This window comes from Urocitellus parryii, chromosome 9, assembly GCF_045843805.1.
Source record: "Urocitellus parryii isolate mUroPar1 chromosome 9, mUroPar1.hap1, whole genome shotgun sequence".
Classification (NCBI taxonomy): domain Eukaryota; kingdom Metazoa; phylum Chordata; class Mammalia; order Rodentia; family Sciuridae; genus Urocitellus; species Urocitellus parryii.
The window spans coordinates 58,249,906-58,266,108 of record NC_135539.1 but is presented as its reverse complement, the minus strand read 5'-3'; the positions used below and the strand labels follow the sequence as shown (position 1 = coordinate 58,266,108).

General features: G+C 35.1%; 1 protein-coding gene across 1 annotated transcript in view; it reads left to right on the top strand.

The window, feature by feature from the left end:
* The window catches only part of Itga8 (integrin subunit alpha 8), a 169,632-nt gene that overhangs the window by 24,589 nt on the left and 128,840 nt on the right, over positions 1 to 16,203 (top strand). The window contains exons 3-6 of the mRNA XM_026408128.2: positions 4,361 to 4,461; positions 8,594 to 8,717; positions 13,947 to 14,008; positions 15,122 to 15,167. Of these exons, the coding sequence (XP_026263913.2) occupies positions 4,361 to 4,461; positions 8,594 to 8,717; positions 13,947 to 14,008; positions 15,122 to 15,167 (333 nt within the window). The remainder of the gene's footprint in view (positions 1 to 4,360; positions 4,462 to 8,593; positions 8,718 to 13,946; positions 14,009 to 15,121; positions 15,168 to 16,203) is intronic.

Below are 16,203 nucleotides of genomic sequence, written 5' to 3'. Positions count from 1 at the left end.
ACATCCTTGATGCCGGCTCCTGCTGTCCCATGCTGAGAAATTGTGTGCTTTTCAGACCAGAGAGAATCTTGTGGTTTGGAATTCTTTAGGGCAGTTATAATCATTTGGTCTTCTATCTGAAACAAATCAATAATAGAAGAGTAGATTCAAGACTACCAGCGTCCACATCAGGTATGGTTAGCTCTAAAATGTAAACTGTGAGAAGTATTTTTTTTAAGTTGTGAAATGTCATGTACAAATTTTCATTCTGTATTTATGTAATGAAAGTCATCCTCTACCTTGGACTTAAAGAGAAACCACCCTTGTGTATGAAAATCAGTTTTAAGTATTTTTTAAATCAACAAATAAAATTGTATATATTTACAGTGTACAACAAGGTATTTTGATATATGTATATACTGTGGAACAATTAAATCCAGCTAATTAATCTATCCACCATCTAACCCAGTTACTTTTTTGTTGTTGTTGAGGTGAAAAATTTACTATTCTCTTGGCAGTTTTCAAGTACACATTATAACAACTGTTGTCACACACAATACAATAGATCTCTAAAACTTATATCTCCTAACAAACTTTTCATGCATTGACCAACATCATTCTACTCTCTGCTTTTGTAATTTCAGCATTTTTACATTCCACACATAAGCAAGATCATGCACCATTTGTCTGTTTGTGCCTGGCTTATGTTATGTAGTATAATGTGCCTACAGTTCATCCATGTTGCCACAAATAACAGAATTCCATTTCTTAAGGTTAATTAGCATCCCAAGTGTATATATGTCACATTTTCCTTATCCATTACTCCATTGGTAAACACTTAAGATGATTACATATCTTGGCTGTTGTGAATATGTTGCGATGAGCATGGAGCGTAGAGATCTCTTCAACATACTAATTTTATTTCCTTTGGATATATACTCAGATGTGGGATTGCTTGAGCATGTGGGAGTTCTATTTTTTAACTTGGTGTGAAGTATTTTAACTCCTCACTCCTATCCATAGGGGGAGGGTGGGTACTAGTTTGCATTCCCATCGCCAATGTGCCATCATTTCCTTTTCTCCACGTCCTTGCCAGCATTTGTTGTCTTTAGTCTTTTTAGTAATAGCCATTCTTACTAAGGTGAGGGGATACCTCATTATAGTTCTAATTCGCATTTCCCTGTAGATCAGAGTGATGTTGAGCATTTGTTCCTATTCTTGTTCACCCTTTGCTTTTGAGAAATATCTATCCAGGTCCTTTGCTCAGATTATAACTGGATTACGTGTTTCTTGCTATTGAGCTCCTTGAATTCCTTATATATCTTAGGTATTAACCTTTATCACAAGTATGGTCGGTGAGTATTTTCTTCCATTCCATAGGTTGTCTCTTTACTCTTGTTTGTTTTCTTTGCTGTATAGAAGCATTATAATTTGATGCAATCCCATTTGCCTATTTTTGCTTTTGTGGTCTCTGTTTTGGGGGGGTGATGTCCAAAAAATATTTGCTAAGACCGACAACAAAAAACTTTCCTCCCATGTTTTCTTCGACTAGGTTTACAGTATGAAATCTTCCAATTCAGCATTTAATCCATTTTGAGTTGATTTTTGTATATAGAGTAAGATAAAGGTTCTTCTGCATGTAGATATCCAGTTGTCCCGAGAGCACTTATTGAAGAGGCTATCCATTACCTATTGTGTGTTTTCGGCACCTTTGTTGAAGATTGGTTGATTTTTAAGTTTTTGGATTTATTTATGGGCTCTCTATTCTATTCCATTGGTCCCTGTACCTGTTTTTATGTAAGTACTATGTTATTTTGATTACTGTAGCTTTGCAAAAATACTGTATTTTAAAGTCATGTAGTGTGATGCCTCCAGCTTTGATCTCTTCATTTAGGATTGCTTTGGCTTTTTGGTGTCTTTTGTAAGTCCAATAGGAATTTTACAATTGCTTTTCCTTTTTCTTTTGTTTGTTCTAAATGTTAAACATGAAAGCAGAATGCATTTCAATTCATTGCACACAAATGGAGCACAATTTCTCGTTTCTCTGGTTGTACACGATGTAGAGTCACACCATATGTGCAGTCATACATTTACCCAGGGTAATGACATTTATCTCATTCCACTCTTTCCTGCCCCCATGATTCCTCTCCTCCTCTCCCTCCCCTTGGCCCAAAGTTTCTGCCCCCACCCTCAGTCATCCCCCCACATTAGGAATCATCATCCACTTATCTGAGAGAACTTTTGGCCTTTGGGTTTGGGGGATTGGCTTACTTCACTTAGCATGATATTCTCCAACTCCACCCATTTACGTGCAAATGCCATAATTTTATTCTCTTTTAATGCTGATAATATTCCATTGTGTATATATACCACAGTTATTTTTATCCATTCATCTGTTGAAGGACATCTAGGTTGTTTTCACAGTTTAGCTATTTTAAATTGAGCTGCTTTGAACATTGATGTGGCTGCATCACTGTACTATGCTGATTTTAAGTCCTTTGGGTATGGACTGAGGAGTGAGATAGCTAGGTCAAATAGTGGTTCCATTGCAAGTTTTCTTAGGAATCTCCATACTGCTTTGAACATTGATGTGGCTGCATCACTGTACTATGCTGATTTTAAGTCCTTTGGGTATGGACTGAGGAGTGAGATAGCTAGGTCAAATAGTGGTTCCATTGCAAGTTTTCTTAGGAATCTCCATACTGCTTTCCTCATTGAAATTTTAATAAGGATTGTATTAAATCTATAGATTGCTTTGAATATCATGGCTATTTTTTAAATTTTATTCCTATTTTTTTATGTACAACAGAAGAATGCAATTCAATTCATAGTACATATATAGAGCACAATTTTTCATGTCTATGGTTGTACACAAAGTAGAGTCACACCATTCATGTCCATATGTACTTAGGGTAATGATGTCCATCTCATTCAACCTTCTTTCCTACCCTTATACCCCCTTCCTCCCACTCCCTCCCCTTTGCCCTATCTAAAGTTTGTCTATTCCTCCATGCTTCCCCCACCCCCATCCTCATTATAAATCATCCTCCTCATGTCAGAGAAAACATTCAGCCTTTGGTTTTTGGTATTGGTTAACTTCACTTAGCATTATATTGTCCAACTCCATCCATTTACCTGCAAATGCCATGATTTTATTCTCTTTTAATGCTGAATAATATCCCATTATGTATATATACCATATTTTCTTTTTCATGGCCATTTTAACAATATTTATTCTTTTCAATCCATGAACCAAGTATACGTTTCCATTTGTTTTTGTCTTGCTCAGTTTCTTTCATCAGTGTTTCATGGCATTCAATGTATAGATCTTTCAGCTCATCATTAAGTTTATTCCAAAGTATTTTTAATGCTATTTGATGGGTTTGATTTTCTTGACCTTATTTTTTTATAGTTTAGAAATGCTACTGATTTTGTATTAATTTTGCATTCTGCAAATTTTACTGAATTTGGTTATTATTTCTAACATTTTTTGGCACACTGTGGGGTTTTGTGTATATAAGACCATGTTATCTGAAAAGAGAGATCAGAGACAATATAATTTCTTCTTTTCTTTTTAAAATTTTTTATTTGTTTTAATTAGTTACACATGACAATACAATGATTTTGACATATCATACATTTGAATCAGATGGGGTAATTTCTTGTTTTCTGATTTACATTCTCTCTCTCTCTCTCTCTCTCTCTCTCTCTCTCTCTCTCTCTCTCTCTCTCTCTCTCTCTCTTTGCCCAATTGCTCTGGTCAGGACTTCTAATTCTATGTTGAATAGAAATGGCAATAGTGAGCATCCTTATCCTGTTCCTTCAACTTTCATAATTGAGTATGATATTAACTATGGGCTTGTGGATAAATGGCCTTTATTGTGTTGAGGTATGGTCCTTTAATACCTAATATGTTGAAAGTTGAGTTGCTACAATGAAAGGATAAATATTGTCAAATGCTTTTTTCTGCACCTATTGAGATGATAATATATTTTTTCTTTTATTCTATTGACATGATGTAGCATGTTTATTGTTTTGCATATATTGAAACTTTATCCCTTGCATCCCAGGAATAAATCTCACTTGATCATGGTGAATAGTCTTTTTAATGTGCTGTTTAATCTGAATTACTAGTATTTTTGTATCTGTGTGCACCATGGATATTGGCCTATAATTTTCTTTTCTTGTAGTGTCCTTGTCTGATTTTGGTATCAGGGTAATGCTGCTCCTTGGAAATATTCTCCTCTTCCATTTTTTTTGAAAAGTTTAAAAAGGATTAGTATTAGTTCTTCTGACATTTGAATGCACAAATTTATTACTGTGTATTTTAACTGGATGACAAATTTTACAAATTACTAATAATTGATATCCTCCTTGTCAGACAACAGAAAGATCAGAGTTAATGGAACCAAAGAACCTATAGAGTTTAAATCGAATCAGTGGTTTGGAGCAACAGTGAAAGCTCACAAAGGGAAAGTTGTGGTGAGTACAAATTGTGTGATTGTGGTGTTGCTTTGGAATAGTAGGTGCACAGAAATGTTGTAATGCTCATATTTAGAAAAACCCCATTACCCAGGAACTTATTACACTCTCAAAGATAAAGTATTGGCTTCTAATACTTTTTAGTGCTTAAAATTAAACAATGTAGTTTAATGTTCAAAGCTATGGGAAATGAAAATTGTTTCTCAAAAGAGCAGTTAGATACTTTCACATATTTTAAAGGTGACTAAGAAATATGAAAAAAATAAGAGCTAATTATTCAGGAGGGTATTTTATTGATTAAGATTTAAAGATCTGTCTAAAATCTGAACAGAAAAACGAGCACTCCTCTACTGCAGTTACCACTGATTCTTTTTTGAATAAAAGTCAAGCTTTCTTTAATATAAAAATGTTAGAAACTACTAACTACCTGATTTTGTGATTTCATTACTGCTTTTGTACTGAAAACTCTCAAATAGATCTTTTAGTTTTAAACTGTTGTGATTATAACTCCTATTCTTATTTTTGATAAACAATAATACATGTCTAAGTTGTTGAGAAATAAGTAACCATTGAATTAATCTGAATTTTGGGGGGTTAGGGATTTTTTTTAATTTGTTGGCTTTAATTTCTCTTCAACAATAAAGAAATAATTTTGGATTTTAGAATTTGTTTAAAGCTATTTGAATTATAGTTTATTAAGAATAAACATCTAAAGAATAAATACCTAAATTACAGTTTAGTGAGAATAAATATCTAAAAGTTTTATTTATTCTGTGGCTAACCTCCTCCAAAAGATCTTTACATAAATAGAGGATGTGCAAAATATAGGTTGTCTTCTTTAGTTAGAAATACAGCATTTACAATGCACTTTATATAGTTTTTACATTTATATAGTTTTCTTCCAGAATTAATAAGATCTTCTTTATTCTTTAGTTATATATGGCTTATGAGAATTACTAATGACAAACTAAGTCCATCCTAATAACTGTTTGTGATTCAAAATATCTTTTGGGTACTTTATTTTTTGGAGTCTGAAATTTTATCTGTAGCACATAATTGTTGCACAATATTTCTAGAAACCTCCAATTGGAAATACAATAATATAATATGTTCATGATAAGAAAGTTTTATTTTTGATATGGTTGCATTTTTTAAATTATGTGATGAAAAGAATAGTGTAAAGTGTATTTTCAGTTAATCTTTGTTTTTTTGAGTGCCAAAACTTAGCAGAATAAAGAATTAAATTCTACTCTATGTGATACAATATTAAAATTAACAATTAGTAATGCACAATAATTAATTATACAAAATCTGCCTACAGAAGGATCATTTTGCTGGGTGAGTTGGCACATGCCTGTAATCCCAAGGGCTTGGGAAACTGAGACCGGAGGATCATGAGTTTAAAAAGCCAGTCTCAGCAAAAGCCAAGAGCTAAGCAACTCAGTGAGACCCTGTCTCTAAATAAAATACAAAATAGTGCTGGGGATGTGGTTCAGGGGTCGAGTGCCCCTGAGTTCAATCTTCAATACCCGCCCCCAAAAGGATCATCTTCAATACCCAGGTATCATGGATATACATCAGACTTGAGTCAAAACCTAAACATATCATATAAGTGAAATCAAGCAGACATATAGAGAGATAATATCTATATCTATATTATCTATAGTAACCTTTTAGAATGGACATCAGGCAAACACTGGATACTATCAGGCCTACAGGTGACTCTTTTCACTGTCCTGACTCCCCCTGTGTTCAACATTCATACCTTGCATTGAATTTATTAACCAAGTAACTGAGAGGGCGCTAAGACAAGGGAGCCGAGATGCCTTGGAGACTTTGGGGGCACTAGCAAGACTTTATACTATATAGGAAAGCAAAACCACACAGCAAAAGTTGTAGAAAGGTGATTGACTTGAAAATATGGGTTGTCTCTGCTAAAAGTATGTATTGGACTAGATTATAAAGGATACATTTAAAAGCAGAAGATGACTTTAAAATCAGTACGTCTTCACTTCTCATTAGAAGATAGCCTAGTAGCTCCACCTTCTAGGATTCTGCAATTTTGTGTCCTTAGGAATGAGGCTTGAACAATCAATTCAAGCTAGCAAAAAAGAAGTCAAAAAAGCTACCTATGTTGGGCTGGGACTGTGGCTCAGAGGTAGAGCTCTAGCCTAGCACGGGCGGGACCCGGGTTCGATCCTCAGCACCACATAAAAATAAAGGCATTGTGTTGTGTCCATCTACACCTAAAAAATAAATATTTTTTTTTAAAAAGCTGCCTATGTTTTGTACACATTTACTGCCTCTCTCATTCTTAGCAACATTAATATTATTTAACTTAAAGAGGATTTCATTTCTATCCTTTTAAATATCATGCCCTTGTTAGAATCTAAATTCCGAAGAAGAAATCAGAGCATGTCATCTAAAAAAAATCACATTTTTCTTATTGATGTTTAAATTTATTTTTGTTGATAAAATTCTTAATATTGTGTGAGCTAATTCAAAGGCAAGTCCTTCTTTTCACCATAATTTACTCCTAGAAGCAGCACCATAAGGAAGACTCTAATAAATATGTCTTATTTTCTCCAGAGGAGCATTCTTAAAAGAAGAAGAAGTGAGTAAAGCATCAGATAAGTTTCTAATATTAATATGACAAATTTGTTATCATAAAACAAAGATATAATAACTAATACATACTATTTTAATATTATAAAATTATGTTTCAATTTCTATTTAGTGGGCATGCATTTAATTTAATTTAACATGCAATTATTAAGAAACATCTACATAAAAAGCTCTGTTAAGTGCTGTTGGCAGTTTAATAAATTCCAAAAGAGGCTCCAGTGTGAGATCAAGTGTATAACATGCACCCTTATCAAATTTACCACTCTATAGATTAGCTGGAAATAAGCATGAACGCTTCTTTTCTAACCTTTTGGGGTTTTGCCTTGTTAGAATTGAGAGTGCATTTATGGAATGGGTTGGATAACTTGCCTCCTTCAAAAACATTGTCTGTGGTCTTTAGAGTTTATCAGAATAAATTTCTCCATAACAAGCAGAGTCAGATTGTTGAATTACTTCACATCTAATGTTATGCTTTGGAAATGCTTATAGGTCATTAACATGTCCTTTTTTTTTAATTGTTGATGGACAGCATGACTTCAATTTATTTGTGTATTTTTTTTTTTGATGTGGTGCTGAGGATGGAACCCACATGCAAGGCAAATGCTCTGCCACTGAGCTATAGCCCCAGCCCCAACATGTGCTTTTTAAATGACTTTTTGATTACTTCTCATAAAATTGCTGAAACAGGCATAAGATGCTATCTCTTGCCTTCAGTTTTACTGTGCATAAAAAAACAATAAGTGAAAATAAAGCCCAAAATACTGTGATAAGGAGGTAGTATGTCTAGATGGAAGTCATTATTTAAACATTCATAAGAAGCAACTATGGAAATCCACCAAACAGAGGTTTATAAACTTGTGTGCATCCTTTGATTTGGAAGTCATCTTTTTTTTAAAGTAACAACTAAACAAAGAAAGGGAGCATTTCTCATTTTAAGACATCACAGTGATTCATTCACTGTTTAAATGATCATTAGCTTTCTTGTAGGTTCAATTAACAAAAAAGAAATGAAAAGAAAATACAAGGTTTATTTGCTTTTAGGAAGTAATTTTCTTTTGCCATGTTACTTTTTTTAAATTTAAAATTCTTTGGAGGGGGGGCTCATTCCTTTGTATATGTTTAATGTTTGTTTAATGTATATTAATGTTTGTTTAATGTATATTAATCTTAAAAAGCAGCTTGGCGAGTTTAAATCAACCAAGGACTCACTAGGATGATGAAGGCCAATTAATTCAACTGACAATTTAAAATAATATGTCCTAGCTTTAGGTACACTAATTGAAAATTAGAGTCAAACTATTATATAAGAAAACTACCTTGAGGAGAGAAGGGGGAAGTACTGGGAAAAGATATTGGCCAAATTTTATTGTTATATTGTGTGTATGTGCAAATGTGTGAAAACAAATCCCATCAATATGTACAACTATTATGCACCAATAAAAATGTGGGGAAAAATAAATAGAAAACTGCATCAGAAATATTTTTACTGTCTTTGATGTTTTTTAAGGCCTGTGCTCCTTTATATCACTGGAGGACTCTTAAACCAACACCAGAAAAAGACCCGGTTGGCACTTGCTACGTGGCAATTCAGAATTTCAGTGCCTATGCTGAGTACTCCCCTTGTCGGAACAGTAAGTTATTTTTATCCATTAAGACTGAAATCTAGCTCAATGGCTTTTCTATGATGGATTCCTATCTGTTCCTTTTCTATGATGCAGGTAAATTCAAAACACCAGTGAGGGCTGGGATTGTGGCTCAGCGGTAGAGAGCTCGCCTAGCAGGGGCATGAACCCGGGTTCGATCCTCAGCATAAAAATAAAGGAATTGTATTGTGTCCATCTACACCTAAAAAAATTAATATTTAAAAAAACCCACCAATGATACATTGTAACATGACAGGGGAAAGGGAGGAAGGTGTAAATTATCGAAAGCTTTGATTGGAAGGCCAACGTTCAGAATTCTGCTGACCCTTTTCTGTGTTTTTGGAAATTCAGTTATTAGATATTCTGCAGTAGAATTGATTTCTTCCCTGTTTTAGGTCTGAAAGTGTCAGTTGCTGCTTAAATTTCACACAGTATTCTAAAGAGGGTGGCTGCCCATTCTGCTTGTTTATGGCAGGCATGGTGTTGGTCAGTTCATGGTGCTGGGCCCAGCTCAGCATCAGCGTTCTGTCTGGCCTGTGTGCTCAGGGGTTGTTGCTTTGATTGACAGACACTTTTCTCCTTAAGGTATTCAATTCCCCACTACCACCACTACCACCATTTTTCCCCCCAGTGAAGATGCTGTACACTTAGAATCCAAATCTCCTCTGACAGTTCTAGAAATCTTCCAATAAAGCATGTTTTAAAGGAAGCCTGTGAGTGCCATTTGGGGGACGTTGCTGTATAATCCCTTTATTTTGTAGAATACCCAAGGACTCTGAGATGGCATGATGGGTGGATGGATTGACTGATCATCTGCTCAGAGTTTTTTGGGAATGCCTCCATTTTTCTAAGTGCCAAGTAGATTACTGGTTTTTATAGATAAGCGAACAATGGGTTTTTACTCTTATTCTTATTAATTCAGCAAATGACATTGGATGGGGAAAAATGTCATTGGAAAGAACTTTCTAGAGACTGATTTCAGTACATGGTTTTTTAAAAAAATCTCAATCCAGAGTTAGTTTAACTCCGAAAATTACAAGTGAATTTTCCTCATTTTGCATAAATATTTTTAAAATTCAAGATTATTGGGAACTTAGTGAGCCGCTGTTTCAAAATAAACAATAAAACCAGGCACAGTGGTACAGCCACTGTGTACATCCACTGTACTCCCAGCAGCTTGGAAGGCTGAGGCAGGAGGATCACAAGTTCAATGCCAGCCTCAGCAAAATCGAGGTCTCAGTGAGACCCTGTTTCTAAATAAAATACAATTGGATTAAGAGAGAGGCCACTGAGTTTCACACCTGAAAGTGGAATTTATTTTTAACTCTGATGGGTTTTGATGAGGAAAGTGATTTTCTAAATGTCAGCTAAATAAATAATCTGTGGAATAATAAGGACTTCGCTTTAAACAGCTATATTGAGGGTTCTTTGTGGATAACCAGATTTCATTATTTATTCATTCAACACATTTATTGAACACATTAGCACTACCCATTCTACAGTTACGGGATACACCAAAGAATAAGAGAAAACAAATCCCTTTGTCCAAGGAACTGACACTTCAGTGGGAGAGATAGAGAACAAACAACAAATATATCAACAAATAAATTCAAATATCATATCAGGTAGAGAAAAATGCCTTGAAACAGCAAAGCAAGAGAGAGAGGCATGACCCAGGCCTGGGGGGGACAGGTAGAAGGGGGCTCCTTAGACAGGACGATAGGGAGAAATTCTTTTAGTAAGTGGTAGTTGGGATGGTGAGGGGAGAAATTTCCCAGGAACAGGCCATAGTCAAGAAGAGGCTAGCGTGGCTCACTTTCCATTCAGGTGCTTGGTTCTTGGGTTTGGTAAGAGGTCAGTGTTGTTAAGCCCAAAAGATTCAATGCTGAACTTGTTTTATCATTGCTTATACCTATCCATAGCACTTTTTTCATGATGGCTATAGTTGCGTCCCCAAATTACACATTTTTGTGGTAATTAAAAGCTGAGCCCATCTTTACACGCTTTTTGCCTTGATGACACGTCTTATTCCTCCAACTGACATCAAGGGTGATCATTTGTAAAACCTGTCCTACTTCTTGTTCTGCCCCTTTGCCTGACTGCCCATGTGATGTGAGAGCTCACACAGCCCATAGAATCTAGTCTTGTGGGACACACATTTCAGTGTGAGGTTGAAGCATGATTTAAATATAAATTACAGACACTCTCATCTTGAGCTTCTTTATGGTGCCGATTTATTTATTCTTTATTTTCCTAAATAGAAGAGTAGTGGAATAAAGGCAAAAACGGAGCTGAGGCTGAGTTGCAGAATTGCTAGGTAAATGGCCAAGAATTTTTTGGACTCTAATACAACCCACAGTCTTCACATCCTCAGGGGCTCCCTATTCCTACTTGTACTCCTTCCTCTTTAAATCATCCAAAGAGAAGACTTCCTGTCATGGTTAAGAAATTCACAGTTCATTAACACAAAGCCAGCTTGTTCATGAGCATATGGTCAATATCACAGAACAGGGACATCAGCAATATTATTTTCAAAAGAGAATTTAAAGAATCGCTTCTGTTCATTCCGCACCACAAACTCACTCTGCAACTGTGAGCAATGTGGGAACTCACCTGTTCATTCATATGGATGTCACATCTTCAGCTCTTACAGTTATTCATGATCCAGGTGAGGAGCGTTGACACACACTCTCCCATTTTACTCTGGATGCCAAATCTAGTAGCAAATGAACAGCATCCGTCCTCACATTCCTGAGTTCACTGGAACGTAATTATAAAGTTCAGAGACATTCTGAAATTCCAGGAAGAAGGATGCCTTCAGCTCTTCCAATAAATCATGATTCAACAAGAAAAGAGAAATGGCTTTGTGGACGAAAGAACTTCACAAGCTACTCCAGTTGCCACTCAAAATAAACATGTGAAGTTGGTTATTTTCTCAATGATTTTTTTTTAAATAGTGTTTTCTCTTCATCTTTTTCAGTTTCTTGTTCTAAAGCAAAATAGCTTCCAAGAATGATCATGTTCCTTTCCTGTTGAATACTTGACAATATTAAAAAGAATAGTTGACTTTAAAAAAAAAAAAAAGATTTGTGCCTTCCAATTTTAAAAAGAAGCAAAAGGGAAACCAGTAGAGGAAGAGGATCAAGTAAGGGAGTGAGGTAGGGAAAAGAGGTACTAGGGAATGAAATGGATCATATTATGTGCATGTGTGAATATGTCCTAATGAATCCCACTATTATGTATAATTCTAATGAAAAAGTAAAAGGTTTGTGCATTTAAGAATACATTTCTTAAACATATTGAGATTAACACATATAGATTCACATAGCAGTGTATCATGCATGCACATATATTTCTAGATGTGTATGAATATTTACACCCATGACTTTCTAGAAAACTAGTACCCAGAGGTTATATAGATGAACTTTTATGGAACTTAATAAAAATCATAGCCATAAGCCACAAAATATGATTATAAAAGGAGGAAAGACGGGTTGGGGTTGTGGCTCAGTGGTCACTCACCTAGCACGGGTGAGGCACTGGGTTCAATCCTCAGCACCACATAAAGATAAATAAATAAAGGTATTGTGTCCACCTATAACTAAAAAATATTTTTTAAAAAAAGAAGGAAAATTATGTCACAATATGTTGTATATGGTAGAAAACTTTGAAATGTAAAAAAAAAATTAAATTAAAAAAAGAAGGAGAGCATCTGGAGAAACTGATGATGACGATACTAAAATTAGCTAAGTACTGACCAAAGGCAGGGAAAAAATGGAAGACATTCTAGGAAAAGCTGGAAGGACAATATCCATTTCAGAAAGTGTCTGGAACAGGCACACATCCAACCTGTGGGTGTTTCCTGTGATGATGTGTATTTGTTTCCTTTCCTGCCCTCTCATTTTGGTTTTCATTCTGGAATATTCTTTTATTATTATTATTATTATTATTAGTTGTTCAAAACATTACAAAGCTCTTGACATATCATATTTCATACATTTGATTCAAGTGGATTATGAACTCCCATTAGGAATATTCTTGATAAAAAAATAAGTAATTAATAGCATGTTCATATCTAGCACTACACACACACACACACACACACACACACACACACACACACACACCACATATTCTTTTTTGGTAGTGGGGGATTGAACTCAGGAGCACTTGACCACTGAGCCACATCCCCAGCCCTATTTTGTATTTTATTTAGAGACAGGGTCTCACTGAGTTGCTTGACACCTTGCTTTTCCTGAGGCTGGCTTTAAACTTTTGATCCTCCTGCCTCAGCCTCCCAAGCTGCTGGGATTACAGGTGTGTGCTACCACACCTGGTCCATATCTAGCTATGTTAACTATTAAGATTTCCCCTACTTAACTACATGTTAGCTATAATTCAAGCATTTTAGAAGTGCTTAAAGTACAAGTTATGAGCAGTACATTTCTAATCTTAATGCCATAAAGACTTTGATAATAAAACTATTGGAATCCTTCTGTTGGTATATAATTTGCACAAGTATACAATGAGATATTTTTGGACATTCTGTTAGTGAATAACACTGAATACAAAATAACCATTCCTAGAGTGTTCTCTTTCTCGTGAACATCAGCATTGGAATGTCCCTGTGAGAGTGATTGCAATCAGAAATGGAATTTGCCAATTTATCTAACAATAGAATAATTTTAAGGTCAGTTCCTAATGAAAAGCACAGAAATGGAAATCCTTTTTGGTGTTCCCCCAGTAGAAAGCAAGAACACAGGTGATCTTTCTCCAGGCATTCCTGTTAGGAATGTCAAATGTATGAGAAGGAGCAGGCAAAGATGAGAGGTTAGTGTCACAAGGGCAATTAGAAAGATAGTCTAAAGGTGGAGATTTTATTTCTTCCAATGAACATGATTTGTAAAACCCAATTTAACTCTGTTTCTTTTGCTGTATTCCCTAAACGTAGAATAGTCAATACTCTATGTGAGCAGTAGATCCAAAAAGATATTATTCCTATTGCTCTTACTATAGAATCACAATGATGTTTAGAATCAGAAAATACGTGGAACACATTTAACAAATTACTTGGAATGAATTTTTAAAATACAGAACATATTAATTATTTCAGGTTTAGAAATCTACAGGGAAAACAACAAAATATATGGAATCGGTCATTAAAATATATCTTAGAAATGATGACGTTATAACACTTATATATCTTGATCCTTCCAGGCAATGCCGATCCTGAAGGCCAAGGTTACTGCCAAGCAGGATTTAGTCTGGATTTTTATAAGGTGAATTGCTTTGGTCTTGCAGTCTCTAATATTTCATGTGGTTTGTTGCTGTTTAACCCTCTTTCCCTCCCATGCCCCTCAACAATAGCAACAACCAATGAACCCTTAGGTACCTATGTATCCATGTCTGGCAACTTCTTAAGATTATTTTTCCATTTACTCTTTATTTCTATTAAGGAATCTATGCACATAACAATTTATTGATGAAATCACATACAATGACATATGTATAGGAATACCAGGAAAAGCAATCATCTTCTTTCCTATCCCCTGTAGCAATTGTTTTTAAATGAAAATCTCAAAAACTCAGGGAAAAAATATATTTCTAAATTGATCAGAAGAATCTATAAATTATTTAATCTCTTAGCTAGGACTGATTGATTTGGTTATACAAGAAAATTCACATATCCTTTTACAAAATTAAAAACACAGATGTCTAGTACTGTACTTGAGAACAGACATCCTAGGGTTTTGAAATAGAGATACAGTAGAAATTTTTCATCAACATATGTTGTTTGACTGCTGTTCATTATATTTTCTGTCATGGCTTTTTTGTTTTCTATTAATTTTTCTCCCACTGGGATATACAGATTTAAGGTATCAAAAGTGGGAATGTATGCAGTTGAAAATATATTTACATTTTCTAGTCCGGAGGGTTTGCTTTCTTTCCTGAGAAGGGGGTAGGCTTGCAGATATATGAGAAAATAAAGCAGGCATTACTGTGGCCTTGAAAAAAAAATCAGGACAGAATTTTCCTTTTATTATCAAGGCTTTTTCAAAGACCATGCCTGCTAAATCGTGCATTAAAAATGCAGATGTTTTGTTTACCAGAGGCAGTGCCAAAAAAACTGAATTTATATATTCTCAGGGGAGAAAGTTCAACTTACCTGAGTCATATTACCACTCTTTAATCACATACTAAATAATTGAAAGGAAATTAAAAGAGGAAAGAAAATGACCTGCAGGCCTCTGATACAAGGACCTCTTTGAAAAATCGTTTTTTAATGAGAACAAATGGTTAGAGTAGTGCTTATTAGCAATGATTTATCGCTCTGAAAGTTTCTCAGTGTTCCTTTTCCAATTGTTGTTCCTGTTGCTGCTTCTGTTTTGTAGAATGGAGACCTCGTTGTCGGAGGACCTGGAAGTTTTTACTGGCAAGGTATGTTCTGTTAGCAGAGGAGAAAAGCACATTTGTTGTTACTCATAAGGAGTCAAATGTTGACTTTTTATTACATTAATATTTTATCCTTAGTCATAGTTTCTTGAATAAAGCATCGTTTCAATTTGTACTCTTAATATAGAAATGCTATTTTAAAAAATTCTTGCAACTTAACAATTCATTTCTTCCCCCAGAATTTACTGACGCTGTGCTAAGGTTTTGTGTTAGATGCTAGGAATATAATAATGGGTGAAAACAGATATGGTTTTTACCTTCACAGAAGTTAATAACTGGGGAAAGATACAGGCATCAATTGAATAGTAACATGAATACCTAAGAAACTCTGATCATGATACACACAAGGAAGGAAAGTTATGTCATGCTGGGGCCATAAAAAGCAGGAGGCTTTCCCAGGATGGCTGCAAATAGGTGAGCTTTGTATTCTGATCCTTGGCTGACAGGGAGCTGGAATACAAGTTGTAATCTACTTAAGGGCCACCAACTCAGGTGCAAGACAGCATGTACCCAAATGGGATGACTTCCTCTAATTCTTTTTTTTTCTTTTTTGCTACTGGGTATTGAACCCAGGGGTGCCTAACCACTGTGCCATATCCCCACCCCTTTTAATTTTTTTTTGTTTGAGACAAGATCTCACTAAACTTCTTAGGCCCTCACTAGGTTGATAATTAGGATTTTTAAAAGGAGGGGGTAAGAGCTGTATATGGAGTGGCCCTACCCATCACGCAAAGGGCTTGCAGGCCAAGGTAAACAGCATTGTTACTGTCCTACAAACAAAACACTACTGGTGGATTTAAAGAGTATAAATGGATGGGTTTAGCTGGAGTAGGAAGGTGATATTTGTCCTCAGAACAATGGGAAGGTTCTGGGGAAGTTCATGGCATACTATTATCAAATTCACGTTTTAAGACCATCACCATGGCTATGATCTGAAAGCTGATTGGAAGTTGGCCGAAGTGAAATATTAGCAAACTAAGTCATAAGGTTGTTATAAAGTTATAAGCTAACTAAAAGTTTT